The sequence below is a fragment of the Rhamphochromis longiceps genome, linkage group LG3 (genome assembly GCF_057381845.1).
Source record: "Rhamphochromis longiceps isolate RC_006_pf linkage group LG3, R_longiceps_female_GT1.1, whole genome shotgun sequence".
NCBI classification, from domain to species: Eukaryota; Metazoa; Chordata; class Actinopteri; order Cichliformes; family Cichlidae; genus Rhamphochromis; species Rhamphochromis longiceps.
Genome location: NC_140559.1, coordinates 18,963,415 through 18,987,425, shown reverse-complemented (window position 1 = coordinate 18,987,425; position 24,011 = coordinate 18,963,415). Strand labels below are relative to the sequence as shown.

The window sequence follows — 24,011 nt, the reverse complement described above, 5'->3', positions numbered from 1 at the left end:
GGCTCCACGCAAGATCTCATCCCGTGGGGTCAAAATGATCATGAGAACGGTGAGCAAAGATCCCAGAACCACACGGGGGGACCTGGTGAATGACCTGCAGAGAGCTGGGACCAAAGTAACAAAGGTCACCATCGTCAAAGGAGCTTGCAAAGAAAAGCGTCTGGACTTCTTTAAGTTGCTTGAAGACGTTTCACCTCTCATCCGAGAAACTTCTTCAGTTCTAAGGTCAAATGGTGGAGAGTCCCAGATATAAACCTAGTGGGAGTGACCCCCCACAGAGGGACAAAAGGACCCCCTGATGATCCTCTAATCGCCTGAGCCAAGGTGGGAAACTGGGCGTGGGTCCCAATCAGCCAGAGTTTCGGGTGTGTTCATTGTGAAACCTGGCCCCACCTTATCATGCGAATTCCTGAGGTCAGATGGCCCAGGATGTGAGTGGGCGTTAAGGCGTCTGGGAAGGGATCTCAAAACTGGATCATAGATGGCAGAGAGTTGGTGTCGTAAACCCCCGCCTCTGTTCAAAGATGGTCGCTCACAGTGGACATAGATGGCTTCTTTCACTCCTCTTTCAAACCATCTGTCCTCTCTGTCCAAAATGTGAACATTGGCATCCTCGAAAGAGTGTCCTTTATCCTTAAGATGCAGATGGACTGCTGAGTCTTGTCCTGTGGAGGTGGCTCTTCTGTGTTGTGCCATGCACTTGTGAAGTGGCTGTTTGGTCTCTCCAATGTAGAGGTCTGAGCATTCCTCGCTGCACTGTACAGCATACACCACATTGTTAAGTTTGTGTTTTGGCGTTTTGTCTTTCGGGTGAACCAGTTTCTGTCTGAGCATGTTGCTGGGTCTGAAATACACTGGGATGTCATGCTTGGAGAAAACTCTCCTGAGTTTCTCTGATACACCGGCTACATAGGGGATGACAATGTTGTTGCGTCTATCCTTCTTATCCTCCCTCGCTGGTGTCTGGTCTTCTTTTCTGTGCCTCTTTGCTGACTTTAAGAACACCCATTTAGGATAGCCGCACGTTTTGAGTGCTTCCTTTACATGTGTGTGTTCCTTCTTCTCCCACTAGGTTTATATCTGGGACTCTCCACCATTTAACCTTAGAACTGAAGAAGCTTCTCAGATGAGAGGTGAAACGTCTTCAAGCAACTTAAAGAAGTCCAGACGCTTTTCTTTGCAAGCTCCTTTGACTACGATGACCTGGATGACTGAGAACCTTCACAGACAAAGGTCACCATCAGTAACACACTACAACGGCAGGGAATCAAATCCCGCAGTGCCAGACGTGTTCCGCTGCTGAAGCCAGTGCATGTCCAGGCCCGTCTGAAGTTTGCCAGAGAGCACATGGATGATACAGCAGAGGATTGGGAGAATGTCATGTGGTCAGATGAAACCAAAGTAGAACTTTTTGGTATAAACTCAAGAAGAATACTGAGTTGCATCCCAAGAACACCATACCTACTGTGAAGCATGGGGGTGGAAACATCATGCTATGGGGCTGTTTTTCTGCCAAGGGGACAAGACGACTGATCCGTGTTAAGGACAGAATGAATGGGGCCATGTATCGTGAGATTTTGAGCCAAAACCTCCTTCCATCAGTGAGAACTTTGAAGATGAAACGAGGCTGGGTCTTCCAACATGACAATGATCCAAAACACACCACCCGGGCAACAAAGGAGTGGCTCCGTAAGAAGCATTTGAAAGTCCTGGAGTGGCCTAGCCAGTCTCCAGACCTCAACCCCATAGAAAATCTGTGGCGGGAGTTGAAAGTCCGTGTTGCTCGGCGACAGCCCCAAAACATCACTGCTCTCGAGAAGATCTGCATGGAGGAATGGGCCAAAATACCAGCTACTGTGTGTGCAAACCTGGTAAAGACCTATAGTAAACGTTTGACCTCTGTTATTGCCAACAAAGGTTATGTTACAAAGTATTGAGTTGTATTTTTGTTATTGACCAAATACTTATTTTCCACCCTGATTTATGAATAAATTCTTTACAAATCCTACCATGTGGATTCATGGATTTTTTTTCACATTCTGTCTCTCACAGTTGAAGTGTACCTCTGGTGCAAATTACTGACCTCTGTCATCATTTTAAGTGGGGGAACTTGCACAATCGGTGGCTGACTAAATACTTTTTTGCCCCACTGTATTCTGTTCTCTTCTAATCAGACAAATAAGGCGATGACTTTCTGCGAACAGTATTTCTTATAACTCAGCAGTATAATGCATCATAAAACAATATCATTCATTCACAATAAATCAGCAGGCTAATGTAATGCAAATCAGTTTAACAAATGCAATAGTTATCACCTTCAGTCAATTCAGGAGAATAATGCAAACTAAAACTACAGTGGGGCAAAAAAGTATTTAGTCAGCCACCGATTGTGCAAGTTCCCCCACTTAAAATGATGACAGAGGTCAGTAATTTGCACCAGAGGTACACTTCAACTGTGAGAGACAGAATGTGGAAAAAAAATCCATGAATTCACATGGTAGGATTTGTAAAGAATTTATTCGTAAATTAGGGTGGAAAATAAGTATTTGGTCACCTCAAACAAGGAAAATCTCTGGCTCTCACAGACCTGTAACGTCTTCTGTAAGAAGCTTTTCTGTCCCCCACTCGTTACCTGTATGAATGGCACCTATTTGAACTCATCATCTGTATAAAAGACACTTGTCCACAGCCTCAAACAGTCAGACTCCAAACTCCGCCATGGCCAAGACCAAAGAGCTTTCGAAGGTCACCAGGAAAAGTATTGTAGACCTGCACCAGACTGGGAAGAGTGAATCTACAATAGGCAAGCAGCTTGGTGTGAAAAAATCAACTGTGGGAGCAATCATCAGAAAATGGAAGACATACAAGACCACTGATAATCTCCCTCGATCTGGGGCTCCATGCAAGATCTCATCCCGTGGGGTCAAAATGATCATGAGAACGGTGAGCAAAGATCCCAGAACCACACGGGGGGACCTGGTGAATGACCTGCAGAGAGCTGGGACCAAAGTAACAAAGGTCACCATCAGTAACACACTACAACGGCAGGGAATCAAATCCCGCAGTGCCAGACGTGTTCCGCTGCTGAAGCCAGTGCATGTCCAGGCCCATCTGAAGTTTGCCAGAGAGCACATGGATGATACAGCAGAGGATTGGGAGAATGTCATGTGGTCAGATGAAACCAAAGTAGAACTTTTTGGTATAAACTCAACTCGTCGTGTTTGGAGGAAGAAGAATACTGAGTTGCATCCCAAGAACACCATACCTACTGTGAAGCATGGGGGTGGAAACATCATGCTATGGGGCTGTTTTTCTGCCAAGGGGACAGGACGACTGATCCGTGTTAAGGACAGAATGAATGGGGCCATGTATCATGAGATTTTGAGCCAAAACCTCCTTCCATCAGTGAGAACTTTGAAGATGAAACGAGGCTGGGTCTTCCAACATGATGATGATCCAAAACACACCGCCCGGGCAACAAAGGAGTGGCTCCGTAAGAAGCATTTGAAAGTCCTGGAGTGGCCTAGCCAGTCTCCAGACCTCAACCCCATAGAAAATCTGTGGCGGGAGTTGAAAGTCCGTGTTGCTCGGCGACAGCCCCAAAACATCACTGCTCTCGAGAAGATCTGCATGGAGGAATGGGCCAAAATACCAGCTACTGTGTGTGCAAACCTGGTAAAGACCTATAGTAAACGTTTGACCTCTGTTATTGCCAACAAAGGTTATGTTACAAAGTATTGAGTTGTATTTTTGTTATTGACCAAATACTTATTTTCCACCCTGATTTACGAATAAATTCTTTACAAATCCTACCATGTGGATTCATGGATTTTTTTTTCACATTCTGTCTCTCACAGTTGAAGTGTACCTCTGGTGCAAATTACTGACCTCTGTCATCATTTTAGGTGGGGGTACTTGCACAATCGGTGGCTGACTAAATACTTTTTTGCCCCACTGTATACTGGAGAGGTTTTCTGCCCCATCTCAGCAGGAGCAGATAAACAGGGAGCCAAGGTCGTAGCTTAGGCGCTGTGTGAGAGAAAGAATATGAATGTTTAGGCTTTTATGATTAGGTGGGGGCCACTAGAGGCTATAAGAGTTTGATCAATGCTCCACCATTTTGAGATCTGATGCTGTCTGCGTACGGTGTCCATCTCCCACGCGTGTGATCATTAAAATCATCGTTTGACTCAACCCGGCCGGACCAGTGTTGTTATTTTGGTTTTTCCTCTTGTATCCATCCCCAATATTTGAATCCGTAACAGTTTGGGGGCTCGTCCTGTGGTATTGGGGTGGAAGTTGGAGGTTTGGACGGTCCGAGGTTGTCGAACGGACAGGCACAAGCCAGTGGTCTGACGTGAGTGGGCATAAGCCGGCTTATACAAAGGTAAGGGACTACCTGTTGAATCTATTTCCAAAGTGTGCCAAATTGGACATGATAAAATTAAAGTCTACTCACTGAAATTACTGGTAGATGTCTGTTTTGATTTTGATGAAAAAATCTCATGAGAACTGAAGCTGAAGTAATGATAATGAAACGTTGAAAGTGACAGTACTGAGTATTTAAAGCAGTTGGACAGCTGAGAGATTTAAAGCAGTTGGACTGCTGATTGAAGTTAAAGCAGTTGGACTGCTGAGAGACTAATTCAAGTTGAAGTTTGTAAGTTAAAATACTGGGTTAGAGTCCCAAGGTAAAGTAAAACAGTGAAATTGGGTTAGAGTCCCAATTAGTTTGATAGGGAATTGGTCATTTTGTGGGTTAAAGTCCCAAATGGTCATAAAAGTGGAGTCACTACAAAACTTGATCTATTGATTGAACTAAATAATAAATAATAGCTTAAAATGTATATAGGCAACAATTACAAGCAAACCTGTATATGTAAGCATTTAAACACTGAAGATAATAAAATTAACAGTATTTTGTCTAAGTCTGCCATTGTAGGAATTCATGGCACCGAGACAAAAACTTGGCGCACAGTGTGGCGTCAAAATAGGCGCACACCTTTGACGCTGCGTTTTCTCCGTCTTCCTCGTCCACACGTAAATGCTAAACGCAGTTTACGTGTGGACAAAAGGTGCAAACGCAAGTTAGGTGAGCGTGCAGCGTAAAGTTAGGTGAGCGTGCAACGTAAAGTTTGAATTGAGTGCGAATCGAAGCGGGTGCTCTCCAATCATTAAAAGTAACAAAGTCATTGAACACATTTATACATTTACCTTTACGTTTATCAATCATATATCACAGATTTACAATTTTTTGTAGTACTATGCTAAAAAGCAACTACAGAGCGAAAGTCTGGGTCAAGCGCCGAGGTGACGGCAAGAACAAAGGAACCCTCGAAGCGTTAAAGCTAGCTTTGTAAGGGAATATAACGGAAAAGTATGAAACGAAAATGTTTTCTTTGTTGATAGACTTTGTTTGCAGTGCAATTTATTTGTTGCCGGATTGTAAGATGAAAGTAGACACAATTTCGGGCTCCCACATTTTATCCGAAACTTTACATTAACAAGTTTGTTTTGTTTTTTTTACTGTTATTCAAATACAACCGTGGAAATAACGAATAGAACAAAAGTCATTCATTCTTTCCTTATACTAATCGTGGTGCAGGCCAGTGCAGTGCATGAACTGATGCCTTCTCCGGTCAATTCCGCTGAGAGTAAATCTAATGTCCCGCTCTACTGTACAAGACAATGGTTACCTGGAGGGATGTACCAATGTGATAGGGGTGCTGCGGAATAGTCCAAGTGGCAGCAGCTTTAATTTCCCGCTCAACCATAAATCGATGGTTTTTCAACGCGATTGGTGTCACCTTGTCAACTATAAATAGATCAACAATCAACGATGACAGAACAACAGTGAATCAATGTTATTTCAATGTCAGTGTCAGGTTTCATCAGTATTTCAATGTTGTTTCAACATTAGTTTTGTGTTGACATTTCAATCCTGACGATTCTGATGGTTCAGATAGAAAATTAACATCTGTTCAATGTCTCCTTGCTATCTGGGTATTGAACGGCAGAAATTAGGTTTTCTTTTCGGAAGTATTTAAATGGGAAAGAACAGCGGCTGACAAACAACAGAGGTCTTATGCGTAACAAACAAGCGAATAATGCTGAAAACAGATTTTTAGACGGGAAACTGTTCTTGAAGTATACTGTGTGTGTGTGTGTGTGTGTGTGTGTGTGTGTGTGTGTGTGTGTGTGTGTGTGTGTGTGTGTGTGTGTGTGTGTGTGTGTGTGTGAGTGAGAGAGAGTGAGAGAGAGAAAGCTGTGCATGAAGTGGGATTTTATCCTGGTGAAAGCAAAACAGCAAAAGTCAGAGGAAATTCATGACAATGTTTATGTGAAGCGTAGTTCTTTTTTTCTGCTGGTTCGGTCAATATTGTTTGAAGAGAAATAAAACCTGCAGCTTCAGAATCAGCGCAAAAAGGCGTAAACACGAAGCACGGACCCGCCGACGGATCAGAATCAGTGAACTGTCGGCTTTCAGCCCCGACCGTGTCCGTGCTGTCTGGTGAGAAAGGCGACATCTCACTGATTCTGATCCGTCAGCGGTCCACGCCTTGTGTTTACGTCTTTGTGCAGAATCGGTGTACCTCCTCTCATTTACATTTTTAGCTGTTTGGTGGTTGTTGAAATGTAGTAATATTTATATTAAAAATCAATTCAGGATTTTAATGAATCGATATCACGTTATCCAAGCTAGAATCGATTTTAATCGATAATCAAAACTAGAGATGGACCGATCCGATATTACGTATCGGTATCGGTCCGATACTGACCTAGATTACTGGATCGGATATCAGAGAAAAATAAAAAATGTAATCCGATCCATTAAATATCACGAAAGCACCTCACAAAACTTGCAACACGCCGTAACTCACCTCAGAACGTTAGCACGTCGGAGCAGTATGCATCACGTGATAGAGCGGCTGTGGCTGTCAGTGGTCTGGATAGCATTTGGAGCTTCGCTAGCAACCTGGCATTTCATCTCCGACAAAGTTATCCCGAGAGAAGTAAAGCAAGTGTGTAAGTCCATCTCTGAATGTTTGTAAAGCATTCCTGCGTTAAGCTTAACAAACAACTGCCTCTTCTTGCTGCTACTTCAATCATGAAACTGCTTAACGATCAGCTGATCGGCTTTTCTGTCGCGAGTCCATCTCTCTAGTTTGCTTTTGGCCCACTTTGCACCAGAAAGAGGAAACCAGCGGCTGAACAACAGCAGCACGTTTAAGCTTGATAAGCTGTTGTTAGAATTTATTTAATATTACTTTCTACTCGAGGATCTTTTTTCTATGCAGCTGACGGCTGGTAACTGTGCAGGGGCGGATCTAGCAAAGTTTAGCCAGGGGGGCCGATAGGGCATTAACAGGGAAAAGGGGGCACAAAGACATACTTTTCTTTCTTATTCTCATTTAAAATGTCTAGCTTTTAATAAATAATTATCTGACACCCAAAGTTTTAATTTGATGCAAAATGAATAGAAGTCCATTACTGTATACATTAACTATTAAGTCTAATATATATATATATATATATATATATATATATATATATATATATATGTGGCTAACCAACCGGACATAGTGGTGGTAGACAAACAGAAGAAGACGGCCGTAGTGATCGATGTAGCGGTTCCGAATGACAGCAATATCAGGAAGAAGGAACACGAGAAGCTGGAGAAATACCAAGGGCTCAGAGAAGAGCTCGAGAGGATGTGGAGGGTGAAGGTAACGGTGGTCCCCGTGGTAATCGGAGCACTAGGTGCGGTGACTCCCAAGCTAGGCGAGTGGCTCCAGCAGATCCCGGGAATAACATCGGAGATCTCTGTCCAGAAGAGCGCAGTCCTGGGAACAGCTAAGATACTGCGCAGGACCCTCAAGCTCCCAGGCCTCTGGTAGAGGACCCGAGCTTGAAGGATAAACCGCCCGCAGGGGCGTGCTGGGTGTTTTTTATATATATATACCCTAGTAAGCTATAGTACTTTTTCCTTTGGGAAGGTACCATCTGTGCAGTCTGCAATTTTGTTGAAGAAAGATGTTGAATCTATTTAATATTTCTTGAAAAATAATTGATTTCTGTGCATTTTTTTCACACTGCATCAAATTAAGGTTGATTACGTCGATTAAGCATCATGAGGTGGCGCGTGAGGGGTGGTTCCCTATTTTTTATTTATTTATTTTTGTTGTTGCTGGGAGTTGGAACCCTATTAGTTAGGTTGCTTAATATTTATGCTAAGTACTCTTTAAAATACCAGAATAGGGAGGATGGTGTAGGTTTAAGTTTATTAGATTGATCAGTATTGCTGAACTATGAAATATATTTTTTTGCATACAGGTATAACAGAATAGCTTTAGTGTAGTTGTTGTTTTAAACTTGAGTATGAACTTATACAAAATGCAGCAAGATATTTAAAAAAAACAGTTTTGTTGATTAAAAAACACTATATCGGATTCATATTGGTATCGGCAGATATCCAAATTTATGATATCGGTATCGGTATCGGACATAAAAAAGTGGTATCGTGCCATCTCTAATCAAAACCCGCTCCTAGTACCTGTGTAATCATGCTTATGTGCATCTGGATAATGACACAAACTAGTGTTTGGTGCTTCACTTTTTAATAAACTAAAAGACAGAAATCAGATTATAGGACGTGTAGTGTTGTTTATTTATATTGTGGTGTTTATCATTTGTGATATTTATTACTGTGTGCATACTTTATTAGGAGAGACAAATTTAAAAAAAAAACATGTCTTCCTTGCTGGTTCCATCGAAGAAGAAATGCTCAAGTAACTATGTAGCACGTACGTAATCCAATTCCACAACACAGTGTGATGGGGAATCAGCTGTTTTTCGGCCCATTTTATTTCGAATCTGGCGTGAACCGGTGAACCAGTCCCTGAATCAGTCACGTGGTACGGACTGCCCGCTAGGCCTCGAACGTCACTGCATACGTAATCAAGGCAAGCCTCGATACGCGCTTCACAAAAACGCCCCCGAGATTACCCAACACACGGTTCGACGCTTCGACACACAGGACACATCACTAGTGAACACCCGTGTGCACACTTGTGTGGATCAGCGCGCTTGTATCCAAAAGGTTTCCCCATGTAATGGTCTGCTAGAGCAGTGGTTCCCAAACTCTTTTTGCTAGACCCCCTATGTTTTACAAGAAAATTGCCCCCCCCCCCCCCCCCCCCCCCGCGTGCACACGCGCGCAAGCATCCTCCAACCACACACACCCATATTTTGCTCCATTGCGGTTTATTTCACACCTCAAACATTTAGTAAGCAATTGAGCAAATACAAGTAATCTGCAATAAATTACAGGTAGTAACGAAATAAACTCTTTTATGCTACGTCCACACCTACATGGGTATTTTTGAAAACGCAGCTGTTTCGTCCACAGGTAAACGGCGTTTCGAATCACCAAAAATCTATCAGTGCTCATGCGCCAACCAGTGTGCAGGCTGTTACAGTCGCTCCTGCTTTTTCTCTTAGTTTAGCTCTGTTTTCTTACTTATTCTTTTTTTTCTGACTTGTATTTTCATCCGTTTATTATCTTTTACTCAATCATGTGGATTGAGAGAGTTTTTGTTCTTCTGGTGGCCGTGGAACTATTACTTTTATCAAGGAACGGGACCGCGGCACATCTCCTACATGCACGAACCTTCCCTAAACCTGCTGGTCTGGACGTCCAGCAGTTCATCTAAACAAAAGGCACTTAGACTAAAACAGACATAGCCACATTTATCCTACCATAAAACAATAAGAGAAGGTACGACCTCTCCCATACTCCCAGGATGTGGGGGTGAACGCCAGAACACCCTGGAATGTTACAGACCTCCTAGGATGAGACATTCTTTCAATATGCCACCAACTATATACTTCTAAACACAAATGATTACATGCAGTATTCTACCATATGCAAACTTATATCATTAAAAGATTATACTGACTACTAAGTACAATTTTCCATTGACATTCCCTCCTGTTGTCAGTAAAACCTTCAATGAGACATCAGTATGTAACATCTTGTTGTACATTTTCTGTCACATCGTCATTAATCACACAAAATCTTCATGTTTCAACAGGTCAGAGTCATCATCATCATTTGTCACGGCTGTATATGCAGCAACAGTGGCAAATATTATGCGGTTAATCATGAGTTTTAGACATGGCAATATACACGTTACAAAGACATAAAATAAAAGTAAAAATATCCCAACTCCGATGAGTCGTCCTTTTAGCACCTGTAACCAGGAGCCAGTGTAAAGCCAAGAAAACCAGTCACTTGTATCACTTACATAGCCCTGATTTTGGGCCTGCTGGATCTGTCTCAAAGCATTCAGGGCGTCAGTCATGTTTGATGAATGTACATCGTCTGGTATGTAAGTGCAGCAGGTGTTGTTGAAGAGGACGCAAAGTCCCCCTTCCTCTGCTAGTATCATGGAGTGGTTCTTCCCTGGGAGTTGGTCCAGGAACACATATAGTGTGGGGTGTGTTGACATGCTGGGCATATGGGAACAGACATAATAGTCTGTATTTGCCGATTCTGTCTCTGTCCTGTAAAGGTGAGTGTCGTAGTCAAGGTAACCAGGAGGGTCCACCTTCCCATGGCTACGTAGGGGTCTGTCACAACCTACTACCTGGTTACTCTAAAGTTGGCCAATGGCTGGAGATTGAAGTGCGAGCAATTCCCTACGGGCGCCCAATCAGCACTTCCCCCTCGCCACTGAAGCAACCAAGTGAGGGTGAAACTTTCCTCTACTATCTAATCTCTTGGCTCTCAGCGAAGGCGGTCGCACTTTTCTCCTCTCCTCCTCACCCTTATCTTTCCTGCTTAGCCTCTATGTCCTTGTCTTGTCTCGTTTGAATTACTTTCCCTGGAATAGACTCACACGGTCGTTCTCTAAAACCTAAAAGAATTATGGATTTGATCAACTGGTCTCTGAATGCTATTGGCACCCTTTTCTTAACGAGAAGTCTGGGCTTGGGAGAGCCTGAGTGCCCTGGAGGGACTTTCCCTGCCGGATACACGATGCACGGGTGGCAGAACTGGAGGGTCATGTGCCTGGCGGGACTGTCGATCGAGGACGCTGAAGATATCTATCTATTCGGAACCGTGATAACAGGGTTCATGCTGATCGGAGTTGGCTTAGCCCTGGTTTATCGGAGAAATAAGAGAGCGGAACCGGCTGTTCAAACCCCCCCAAGGCTGCCCGCTGGAATCGAAGCGATGGGACGAGGCGCGACCCCTCACAACGAACGTAATATGGTCAACACCTTGGAGACATTTGCATCGGCTGTGAAGGCTCAAAGCAACAACATTGAGCGTATGGGGGGATACATCAGAGAGAGGCCTGCTCAAAATGGGACCCTTGAGCGACAGTTGGAAGACATCGCGGAATGGATCACTGCAGTTGTGAGGTCTCAGAATCAAAAGAATGACAACACCATGGTACAGAAGTTTGATACCATCATGGGGAGGCTCGCGGCTCTCCAACGGGAGATTGAGAGACCAGTGTCGGAATGTTAGGGCAGCCTGAAAATTCTCCTGGGCTGCTCGCATGGAAATTTACAAAATCAACATTGAGATTGCGGACCCACATAACGGCGCCAGCTGCAGGCCCAAGGCTGGAGCCGAACAATCACTCCCTGATAATGACTGTGTTACGGCTATTCTTCCCGTCCCATGCAAGGACACCTGGATTGGCTGGAGGACTGTTTACTTAGCCTGATAGGCCGAAGGACACTGTCTCAGCTAAACTATGGACATGCACACACATACACTTACACTGATAAGCACTCACTCATCCCCCCTCCCTTTCCAACGCCTTCGATGCTTGTGCCCTACCGGGGAAGATGGCAGTCAACTGGACCAGCGCAGATATGCTGCAGGACCGGATGTGCTGTCTACACCGGCTCTCTCTTACCCTTACCCGCCCCTGTTGCTTGTCTTGTGTTTCTGTGGTGTATTGATAGTCATGTGCTTTTGTGCTGAGGTGTTTTTTCTGTTATCAAACTGTTCTCCCATTAGGAGCTCAGTCTGAGTGGAGTTTTTTTTCTCCTCCTCTTACCTCATGTAGTGTATTTTCGTTGTTTTTTCCTATCAGCCTACCTTTCTGACATGTCTCCCCAATGTGATGTTTGTGTAAAGTTGGTCAGAAGGTTCCTTTGTAAGTGCGCATGCGCCATTAGTGTGCTGCCTGCTGTAACCCTAATTTCCCTCGGGATTAATAAAGTATTCTGATTCTGATTCTGATACTAGTTGATTTCTGTGGAGGAAGTGGAATCCTCTGGGACCTCAACCTTTTTGCAGTGCCTCTGATGTATCCAGGAGGGTCTCTCCGCTATTTTTCAGGCAGTTGGAGTGGTCAGAAGCACTTGAAATGGCCTCTATCAACCCCCATCACCTCACTTTAGGCCTTTGTCCTGCGATAGGAATACTTGTGACTCTTCTGCTGTCCATCCTCTGCAGAAAAACCCCTCTGTGGAAAGGGTGCTGGGTCCAGTTATCTTACTGCTGTTATGATCCCAGCAGTCTTCAGTATGCCATTGTATGCACAGCATAGTGACACAGCATTAGGTGATGTTCATAGGAAACTGCTGTCATCACCACCATAGCTTCTGGTTCCTGTGCTTTCACAGAATCATGATGCCATCCTTAGACTCCCTCTCCGTTGTCGATGGAGCTTGGCACGCTCCCCTCATCCTTCAGGTGCCCGTCCATTGTCCACAATCTCCTCTGTTGGCCTCTGGAAATCCCCCTTGGCACAGCTCTCATTCTAACGCAGATTTGTGGTCCTTGCTGTGGCTCCAAAATCTGATCTCATGATGGGCCCCAACCAGCTCGACCTTTGACCTCAACCACTGCCTGGGCTGTCAGCTATGCCTGGAATGGTTCTCGCTCCTCACTGGGCCTCTGAAGATTTCTCAGGAGATCCCTTTCAGCAATACTCTGACTGCTGCACCTATATTTCCTTGCTAGAAGGAGTCAAAGGAGCTTGCAAAGAAAAGCGTCTGGACTTCTTTAAGTTACTTGAAGACGTTTCACCTCTCATCCGAGAAGCTTCTTCAGTTCTGAACTGAATCTGGTCAGTACCACATGTGCTGTAGTGAAAGCTGCAGCTGTTTTATTGATAAAGTTAAAGGCAAAAAACCAAAAGGATTAATCACTCATGTAACTGTGTCACTATATATCAGCATTAACAGGACCTCAGTTTGGTGTTTCAGAAAGCTGCTGATCTCAGACCTGCATGCTTCCGTTCTAAACACTTGATGTACTCAGCTGCATGGGTGGCTGTAGCTCAGGTGGCAGAGCAGATCAGCCACTAATCAGAAGGTCGGTGGTTCGATCCCAGGCTGCCTCCTGACTGCATGCCAAATATCCTTGGGCAAGATACTAACCCCATTTTGCCTACTGGTGGTGGTCAGAGGGCCCGGTGGCGCCAGTGTCCGGCAGCCTCGCCTCTGTCAGTGGGCTGTGGCTACAATGTAGCTTGCCATCACCAGTATGTGAATGTGTGTGTGAATGGGTGAATGACTGAATGTAGTGTGAAGCGCTTTCGGGTCCTTAGGGACTAGAAAAGCGCTATACAAATGCAGGCCATTTACCATGAAGAGCACGCTTGAGGAGTTTGGGGAGTATCCGAGTATTTATAACATTACACAAACCAAAGGTCTCCATCACAGTGTTCATGAAATGCTGGGTTTATCCATCTTCTGGGGCGGGCCTACAGAGGAGTGCTGAAGATTTCCCTGTGAGGGAGCTGCTGGTGAAGAGCATGAGTCCTGCTTGATCAATGTGATGAGCTTAAGTGTTCCTGGTGTTTCTTAAATGATGCCTCTTTCAGTGGGTCAACAGAACTTCTGGCACAGGACAGCTGTGAGGAAACTGCCAGTGACCCTGCCAGAAAGGGATCTGGAAGTAGGCGTCCTTCAGGTCGATGGTGGCGAACCAGTCCCCCGCAACAATGGCCTGACGCACCCTGGGGACCGTGGGCATTTGGCACTTCAGGGGCCGGAGATAGCGATTGAGGCCCCTGAGGTCCAGAATAGGACGGAGACCCCCATCCCGCTTTGGGACCAAAAAGTAACGGGAGAAGAACCCCACCCGGCGGTCCCTGGCGTCCACCTCCCGTATGGCGCCCTTCGATAGAAGGGACGCCAGTTCCTACCGGCACCCGACCCTGACCCGGGTCGGCCACGCAGGTGAAGGTCGGAGTGGAAGTCAGGGGAGGTCTGCGGCAAAACTGAAGGCGATAACCCTGGGCCATGGTAGATACCACCCAAGGGTCCGCCCCCAGGGCCGACCAGGCAACCCTGCGCTGTTCTGTAGCCAGGGAGGCGGGCAGGGCGGCCTGGCCCAGGGAGACGTCAGGAAGGAGGGGGACGGCTGGAGAACGACTGTCCCTTGGCACCCCGGCCCCCTCACCGAGCCTGAGCGTGGCCGCTGCGCCTACAAAAGGCCTCCAGCTGGGTCCAGAGATCTTCAGGACCCCAAGTAGGAGCAGCAGGGGCAGGCGGAGGCACAGAAGCACGAGCCCACCCCACCCTGGCAGGACGCTTGCGCAAGCACGGCGAGTCTCCGTAGCCTGCTGGAGGAGCTGAGCCGCACCGGGGCCAAACATGGCCGCAGGGTCGACCGGGAGCCTCATGAGGCAATCCTGGTCACCCGAACGGACCCGGGACTGAGACAGCCAGAGGTGGTGAAGCCTGTGGCAATAGCCTAGGAAGAGCTCGTGGCAATAGCCTGATGTTTCATGAGCGAGGCTAGGAGAGAGGACGTGGACAGCAACTCACCCATGCCCTCCAGATCACCTGAGGTAGCCTGCAACCGACGGGCCAAATGCCGAAGATGAAGTGACAATATTGCCGATGAATTAGACAGGCAGGCCTGGGTCGCCATACAGCTATGTAGCCGAGCCAAGAGCCCGTCCATGGTTTTCACATCCCTATTAGGGCACGCAGCCCGCCCCAGGATGGAGCCCAAAGGGCAACCAGGGGGGCCAGGGACGGATCAACCGGGGGAAGGGGCCGGCCGTCAATGCGCTCCCGGCCATGCATGGCCGAAAAGCGCTTACAGGCAGGGGACCAACGGTGCAGGGCCTCAAACTGTTTGCACACCAGGTCCTGAAAATCAGGCAGCAGCGGCACCTGAGATAAGTAGCGCTGAGGCCGTGAAGCGTAGTCAAACCGAGAAGACGCCGACACCATAGTCCACATCCAACAGCACAGGCTCAGGGGCTGGGCCACAGGAGGGAAAGGCATGGGAGGGGCCCAGCAGTTCGACAAATGAGGAAGGGGACCTGGCCCATGGAGCTGCGGGACTAGATTCTATGTCAGCAGCAGCTATTTTCCTCACTTTCGCCTGAGATTCCTGAGATGAGGGAGGTGCGGGTCGCTTGACAGAAAAAAACCTAGCACGAGCTTCCCTAGTCCATTCGGGCAGAATCAAACAATTCATGCACGAGGCAGGGGCTTCTCTAGTCAGCAAAGCATGCCCAGGACGTAGACACAGCACTCAGTGCTTGTGCCCATCCTCCAAAGGCATAGGAATGCCACACTCAAGGCAAGTTGGGGAGGCGTGGCCCACCATGCAGCGTGGCTAGCAAGGGGCGGGCCCCATACACCAACGGAGAAGTGCGAGCACGTCACAGTGTGTTATACATTATTATATGTAAATTAAATGTATTATTCATCTATTGCATTTGCCAACACCAAGAAGTCACAAGCAAAGAACGACCACACCATGGTAAATGTTTAAAAAGGAAAGTATTGATAAAAATTATTTCAAAAATAAACATAACAATTTTCAAATCTGTTCAAAGCAACACAACAGTGGGCCAATGTCAAACAAAATTGTGAACGTCACTCTGTAGAGTGGGCAGTCATAATGAAGCAGTACACTTTCATTTGAAAATTCAAACTGTGCTTCATATTTTGGGTCTCCAGATAGAAAGCTTTATTTGGCCATCACTGGCCAACAGTAATGATGTAATGTTCTTCCATATTTAACATTTGCACATAAATAAGTGACATAATATTTAATAATTTTTTTGAAAAGTTTCTTCACCCCACTTCTGCCATCCGCCGCTTTTATTAGAAAAAATTGGCCACAGCCACTGCGCCATGAATTCTGGGATATGTTGGGCCACAAATGATACACCGGACCCATTCTTCAAATCCGGGGAAAAGAAGGGCGCATTTTCGGCTGCATTTGGAATTGGGACAGGCTTCATTATGTTGCCGTGACGTAATCAGCCTTCAAATTGGGTCTTCAAGGATGCAGATCTTGAATTGGAACAGTTATTTTGGCGGAAGAAAATATGAAAGAGGAACATCACGTGGAGATACTTTAAGGTTGGAAATGAAAACACTGACATGAAAATAAACATAATAACTTGATACTGTCACTGGGTTCAAACTGAAGGAGTGTTCACAAGAAATCATCAGTATCAAACTGTGACAATAAAAAATGTTCATTAAAGTAACCAAGAATGGGATAAGTTTGATGTGAATCTTTCGTAATACATGGGGGAAGCTCTGTGCCAATTTTATCATACTGTACCTCCCTCCATCCAACCACACACTTCTTTGGGTTTGCCATCAGCCCTGCCTGCCTCACGGACTCCAGGACCGTGACCAACCACTGCACATGATCCACCGAGGTATAACTATGAATGACAACATCATCCAGGTAGGAATTAGCATATGCAGTGTGAGGACACAGCTATCGCTCCAGCACGTGCTGAAAAATGGCCGCGGCTTCAAACAAGCCAAACAGTGTTGCTTATGTTTATGTCATTTATGTTGTTCGATCTGCATGTATGTATTGCCTTGTTTTATGTTTTTTCTGTTGTTGTTGTTGTTGTTGTTGTTGTTGTGTTTTACTTATTTTATTTTATTTTTTATCTTTTTTTTTTTTCTGTTTTTTTCCCCCTGTTCTGTTCACAGTCTACTACCTCAAATACAGACACCAGTTTTCCCCTGGCCACTGTCAACTTGTCAAATCAAAGACCTGTCTGAATACAGTAAGGTATGTCGAGCACAATCAATGGTCTTAGAATTGTATCCTGGAATGTGAGAGGGGTGGGGAATGCAACCAAAGTTAACAAAGTTATGGCGCATTTACAGCAGCTTAAAGGAGATGTGTTTTTTCTTCAAGAGACACATCTCTGCAACAAAGAAGTGAGGCGACTCAAGAGAAACTGGATCGGCAATATATATCATTCCAAATTTAACGCCAAGGCTAGAGGGACAGCCATACTTATTCGTAATAATATTCTGTTTGAGCAACATAAAGTTATTGCTGATCCAGATGGCCGTTTCACATTTGTGTCAGGAAACTTGCAGGGCTCACTTGTGATACTGGCTAGCGTGTACGGGCCGAACTGGGACGACGACTCTTTTATAGCTAAACTTTTCTCTTCACTTCCAAATTTGGAAAATTATCATCTTATTATTGGAGGTGACTTTAACTTGGTTCAGGACACTCTGCTGGATAGATCGTCAACTAAGGCCTGTTCCCTGAATAAATCTGCTAAAACCCTAGAATTTTTCAAAACTCAGCTGGGGATTGTGGATCCATGGCGACATACGAATCCCACTACTAAGGCATTTTCCTTTTTCTCTCATCCCCACCGTACATATACACGTATAGACTTTTTTCTTGTTGATATTAGGTTTCTCTGTAAAATTAGCCATTGTCAGTATCATGCTATCGCCATTTCAGATCACTCACCAGTTTCTTTTGATGTGGCATTAGCCACCCCGTCTCGACCCATTAAACATTGGAGATTTAACTCTAGCCTGTTGATAAGGGATGACTACACACATTTTTTGAGATCACAGTTCTCACTTTTCCTTGAGTTGAACGATTCTACTAAAGTGTCAAGAGGTGTATTATGGGAAACGTCGAAAGCCTACATGAGAGGCCAGCTTATAGGATTTGTGTCAAATTTAAAGAAGAAAGAGTTAACTTACACGTCCAGTTTATTGAATAAGATCAAAGATCTAGATGGCAGATATGCATCAAACCCAGATCCTAACCTCTATACAGAACGTGTGAAAGTTCAAGCCAGCCTCAATTTAACCACCACCGCAACAGCTATGGTTCAATTAATTAAGACTAAGCAACGCTTTTTTGAATCGGGCGACAAGGCAGGGAAACTTCTGGCTTATCAAGCCCGTGCCGAAGCAACCTCCAAGCTAATCCCAAAGGTCCAGTCTGCTGTTGGTGACATAATACCGGACCCAGAGGGAATTAATGAAGTATTTGTGAGTTTCTATTCCAATCTGTACACTTCAAGCTCTCCCCCTCTATCAGAAGAAACTCTCCAAAATATACATTTTCCAAGAATAGATAGAGATCTGACGAAGGGATTAGGGGGACCTATTACTGTAGTAGAGGTACAAGAAGCCATTAAATCCTTAAACACAGGTAAATCGCCGGGCCCTGACGGTTACTCTGCAGAATACTATAAAGTCAATTCTGATCTTATGGCACCGTTGTTGAAAGATATGTATAATGAAGCCTTTTCAAAATGTCAATTACCCAAGACTTTGTCCGAAGCTACTATTTGTTTAATCTTGAAAAAGGATAAGGATCCTCTGTGGTGCAGCAGTTACAGACCAATTTCTCTTTTAAATATTGATTTTAAAATACTATCTAAAATCCTTGCACTTAGGCTACAACGTGTTCTGTCACAAATTATCGCCTCTGACCAGACGGGATTTATGGCCGGCAGGCACTCATATGACAATTCAAGACGCCTCTTGAATATTATCCATACATCGTGCAACTCAATTCCAGAGGTTGTGGTATCTCTTGACGCGGAGAAAGCTTTCGACCGCGTCGAGTGGAGCTTTCTCTATGAGGTGATGGATAGGTTTGGCTTGGGGGCTGACTTTATTCTCTGGGTTAAGCTACTATATTCCTCGCCATCCACCTGTATTCGTACTAACAACAACTTGTCTTTGCCTTTTCCACTTGAGCGGGGCACTAGGCAAGGGTGCCCTCTCTCACCCCTCCTATTCGCCATTGCTATCGAGCCTCTTGCAATATGGCTGCGTTCAGAGGATAGATTTAAAGGCATTACAAGGTTCGGTGTGACTCACAAACTCTCCCTTTATGCAGATGACTTGCTCCTGTACATTTCTGACCCTCTAAACTCATTCCCGGTGTTTTTTGACATACTGGACCAATATGGTACACTGTCAGGATATAAGGTCAATTATCAAAAAAGCGAGTTGCAACCCCTCAATTCCCTGGCCAGAGCTCTTCCCCACTCAATAGTGCCTTTTAAGTGGGCAGAAACCGGATTTAGATATTTGGGGTTTTTTATTTCCTCTTCTATACATAAAATGATGAGGGAGAATTTTCTATCCCTACTAGAAAATGTTGGGAAAGATTGTGACCGTTGGACTTCTCTACCATTGTCAGTGGCAGGGAGAGTTAACCTGATAAAGATGAGTGTCCTCCCAAAATTCTTGTATCTTTTTCAACATGTCCCGATTTTTCTTACCAAGGCATTTTTTGACAAGTTAGAAAAGATTCTGTCACATTTCATATGGGGAGGGTGTGGTAGGACTCGACTTAAGCGGTCAAAGAAGTGCAGGAGACTGATGCTGTCCAGTGTAGCAAGTGATTTATTCACCATTCTGTGGCCCAAGAATATTTACAAAGAAACAAATAAGAAACTCAACTCTATAATAAACTCAATTCAAATAAACATAACTGAACTTAAATTAAGGTCAAACTGCACACAGCTACACTGACCTGAACCCTTCTTCTGAAACACCTGAGTTCGTCTGCTTAAATAGTCCCCTTAATCAAACACTTTCTCCTCTGGACTATTCCATTCAGTAGGTAGGTGAGATGAACATGATTATATTCATCCTCTACTACTCCTCTTGACTGGCAACATAAACTCTGGTGTAATCAATACATATCACAACATTAAATCTATTTCTTTATAAACCCTTTAAAATCAACTTTATTAAATTATAAGAATTCTTCCCCTCCTGCACTTGGTCTCTTCCTGTGACCTCAGATGAACCCAGAAGGTATAAAGCAGGAAGTAGAACTACATTTCCTCCTTTTGCTTCTGGAAGACAGGTAGGTAAAGGTAAGTTCAAACAATACAAATTAACAGTTGAAATAAATAACATGTTAACTTAACAAACTTGCATGAATTGATTTAAACCAAGATGTTATATTATATAATCTGTAAAAGTGCAGAACATAAACAAACCCGGGATAGTAGATGTTTGCCTATTGCAGATTACATGTGAAATATGGTTAAATCAAAACAAGAATGTTAACTAAGAATGTAGACAAATGGTCTTCTCACTAGTGATGGGCAGATGAAGCCCCATGAAGCACTGAAGCTTTTCATCCAATTGGTTCACCCCAACGCGAAGCTTCATGAAGCTTCATTTGCTCTAGCAGGACACCTACTGGACGTAAAAATAATAGCTGGCATGAATTTGAAGAGTGTGGCATTTTGCACACAGCCTGTAAATGTCAACAACAAAAGGAGTGTGTAAAACATGTATATTGTAGTGATGGCAGTATACTGTGTATATTTATAGTGGCAGTATGGGAAATGATTATTTGGAAATGCTTGAAATGGAAATGATCATTTACTGTGAGGTGAGGTGTGGTTGGGGTGTGGACAGTGGTTGTGCTTTTGTAACGTTGAGGTATGGACAGCTACACACTGCCTGTTCACATTTTATTCTGTAAAAACTAAATTTTCACTGCTTTTATGACCTTTTTAGTGGGGAGAACATAGCTAGGATTTAATGATTTAACAAATCTTTTGAATCCTTTGTCCTCCACAATGCTAAATGGCTGGGAGTCCTCAATCACCATGCTGACCAGGTCTTCATCTATTTGAGATTGTTCTCCTGAGGAAAGACAATAAAGATAAAGCACAAATATAAATATCACACACGTAACTTATAACAGTTGTATAATATTGTTATATCATTTAGTAACATTACTGCATCCTATATTATCATTGCATTTGATGGCTCACCTGGTCTTGCTCCACGATCGGTGTCCCCCTTATTCTCATGCAAAGCTCTGTAGTGCCTAAGCATGGATGAGGTGTTGCTGTTATATCCCAGCTCCCTGGCACATAGCAAACACTTCACCTTGTACAAAAGTCAAGACAGCTCAACATAAATTGTATTGCACCATCAGTATCATGAAAATACATCTTCTGTAGAAATTTACATACCTTGTTGGGAGGAATAAGATCAAAATGTTCCCACACAGGGGAGGACATCCTCCTCTTCTTAGCTGGCTCCATTCTCTCCTGACTTTCCTCACTCTCATAAACCTCCATACGGTCTCCAAACTCTCACTAACCGCAACTCTCCATCAAACACCCACATTTTTGAATGAAGTCTGAGGGGTTTATATTGCTGTCATATCTCGCGGCAAAGTTCGAACCACTTCATGAACCAGTCACGTGGTACAGCCGGGCAGCGAGGCTTCGGACGTCATCATTTTCAGCTCCTCCCATAAATGAAGCAAGCCTCGATACGCGCTTCACGGAAACGCCCCCTCCATTACTCGACACACGCTCCGAAGCCTCGATACAGAACGTCCCATCACTACTTCTCACCCACTTTGTCACAGAGGGAAACAAGCTAGAATTCGCAAGTCTATTCTTCAGTCCTCTAAAAGTGATGGTGGTCTTGGTCTGCCCAATTTTAGACACTACTATTGGGCAGCTAACATACAAAAACTTTTACAATGGGTTCATAATGACCCCCCTGTAACAGCCTGGGTACAAATGGAAACTGCATCTAGCTGTTACTCATTATCATCAATACTCAGCTCACCACTCCCTTTTTCTCCAACCTTTGTTGGGGATAATCCAATAGCTAAGGAAACAGTAACTATTTGGCGACAGTTCAGAAAATACTTCGGGCTACTTGGACCGTCTTTGCTAACACCTTTATCAAAAAATTGCAATTTTGCACCTTCAAACACTGATGCGGCCTTTAGTAGTTGGAAAGATAACGGACTTAGGACTGTTAAGGACTTGTACAGTCAGGACACCCTTCTATCATTTGCTGACCTATCGTCTAAATACGACCTGCCTAATTCCAACTTTTTTCGCTATCTTCAGGCTAGAAATTTTGTAAAAACGCAGTTCCCTCACTTTCCCAATCGGCCTCCAGAAACAAATCTGGATATCATCCTGCAGACGAACCCTCATCAAAACAGACTGATATCAGCCTTGTATAAAATACTAGGTGCTTTGGTCCCCAAATCCATTTCTCATATTAAGCTGAGATGGGAGGAAGAGCTTCAGACAACCCTGCCAGAACAGCAGTGGAATTGTGCTTTGAAATTGATTCACTCGTCTTCAATTTGTGCTCGTCATGCTTTGATTCAGTGCAAGGTGGTCTATAAAGTATACTATACAAACGCAAAATTATCTAAAATCTATCCAACCATCAGTGATGCCTGTAGCAGATGTGGACTATCGCCTGCCAACCATGTCCACATGTTTTGGTCTTGTTCGAAACTGAGTAAATTTTGGAGGAATATATTCGACACACTTAGCCAAGCATATGGCCAGACTGTCCTTCCTAACCCACTCTCTGCAATTTTTGGCATTCCTCCCGACTTGAACTTATCTGGTCCCCTCAAACAGGCCCTAGCCTTTACCACTTTACTGGCCCGGAGGCTTATTCTGTTGAAGTTGAAGCTTCCCCACCCCCCAACTCATGATCATTGGGTGAGAGATGTACTCTTTAACTTAAAGCTGGAAAAACTTAGATTCTCTCTAAAAGGCTCTATTAGGGAATTTAACAAAATCTGGAAATCATTTCTCTTGCTGGTCGACACCATTACTTTACTTCCTGAGTCTGAAGTGAACTGAGCGAAGCTACATTATAATGTTTATTTTTTTTTTTAAATCTTATTTATACCTTATCTATTTGTTTTTCCTTTTGTTCTGTTTGGTCCTTTCTCTGCTATTGTTTTCTCTGTTTTTGTTTTGTTTGTTTTTGTTTGTTTGTTTGGCTACGGGGGGGGGGAGGAGCTGTGGTTGTTGTTGTTTTTTGGGGGTTATGCTTGTTATGTGTATGGGTCCTGAGGTGTTGTTTTTTATTTTTTTTATTTATTTATTTATTTTTTGGTGTGTGTGTGTGTGTGTGTGTGTGTGTGTGTGTGTGTGTGCAGAGACTGGTTCTCTGCGGTGTTTTGTCTATTGTGGATCTGGTAGGGGGAGAATTTGGGTTGGGAGGTAGGATGGTATAATGGACATACCACTGTTCTGAAATCAAGATTGACTTAGCTGTTGCTAACTTTGTATGTCATTGTTGAAATTAATAAAACAAAGTTGGGAAAAAAAAAAACAAGCCAAACAGAAGAGTGACGAATGGTACGAACCATACAGAGTGGAGAAGGTCGTTTTTGTCTTTGGACTCTGCAGACAAGGGAATCTGCCTGTAGGCGTTGGTTAAATCCAGCATGATAAAAAGATAAGCAGTGCTTAACCAGTCCAGGTCAACCTGGGGCATGGGATAGGCATCAAACCATGAGACCTTTTTGACTTTGTGATGATCATCACAGAACCGTATAAAACCGTGCGCTCACTTCTTAATTACCTGGAAGCACCTTAAAGACAACCGGCCCCTCTCAACAGCTGCGACAAATCACCTGGAGAAAAGGTAAGCACAGGAGACCAAACACTGAGGAACAAATCCTCATTTCATCCTATGATAATAGCATTTTCACCATTTCAGCCAATTCCTTTTGTACAATTGGTCTCTTGTGCTCAGGCAACATGTTAGGTCATGAACAGACTTTCACGCCAGGCTGCGTTTCAAAGTGGTGCTGCATGAGAGTCATGCAGACGGGCAGGGGGGAGAACACATCTGCAAACCGCTGTTGCAATGCAGGAACATCTGCTTTGTGTGAGATGTTCATTACAATGAATCTTAAACACACTCTCTGAAAACTCATGCCCACATCTTGT

At 44.3% G+C, this 24,011-nt stretch overlaps 2 protein-coding genes across 2 annotated transcripts in view; one reads left to right on the top strand and one right to left on the bottom strand.

Moving 5' to 3' along the window:
• LOC146673283 (uncharacterized) overlaps positions 1 to 24,011 on the top strand; it is a 40,610-nt gene that overhangs the window by 4,399 nt on the left and 12,200 nt on the right. The window lies entirely within an intron of this gene.
• On the bottom strand, positions 20,345 to 21,420 carry LOC146673284 (uncharacterized). The gene is made up of 3 exons (XM_085402071.1): positions 21,252 to 21,420; positions 21,048 to 21,165; positions 20,345 to 20,916 (listed from the first exon to the last, which is right to left on the bottom strand). Exons 1-3 carry the CDS (start codon positions 21,357 to 21,359, stop codon positions 20,756 to 20,758), a joined length of 387 nt encoding a protein of 128 aa, XP_085258197.1. The 5' UTR covers positions 21,360 to 21,420; the 3' UTR covers positions 20,345 to 20,755.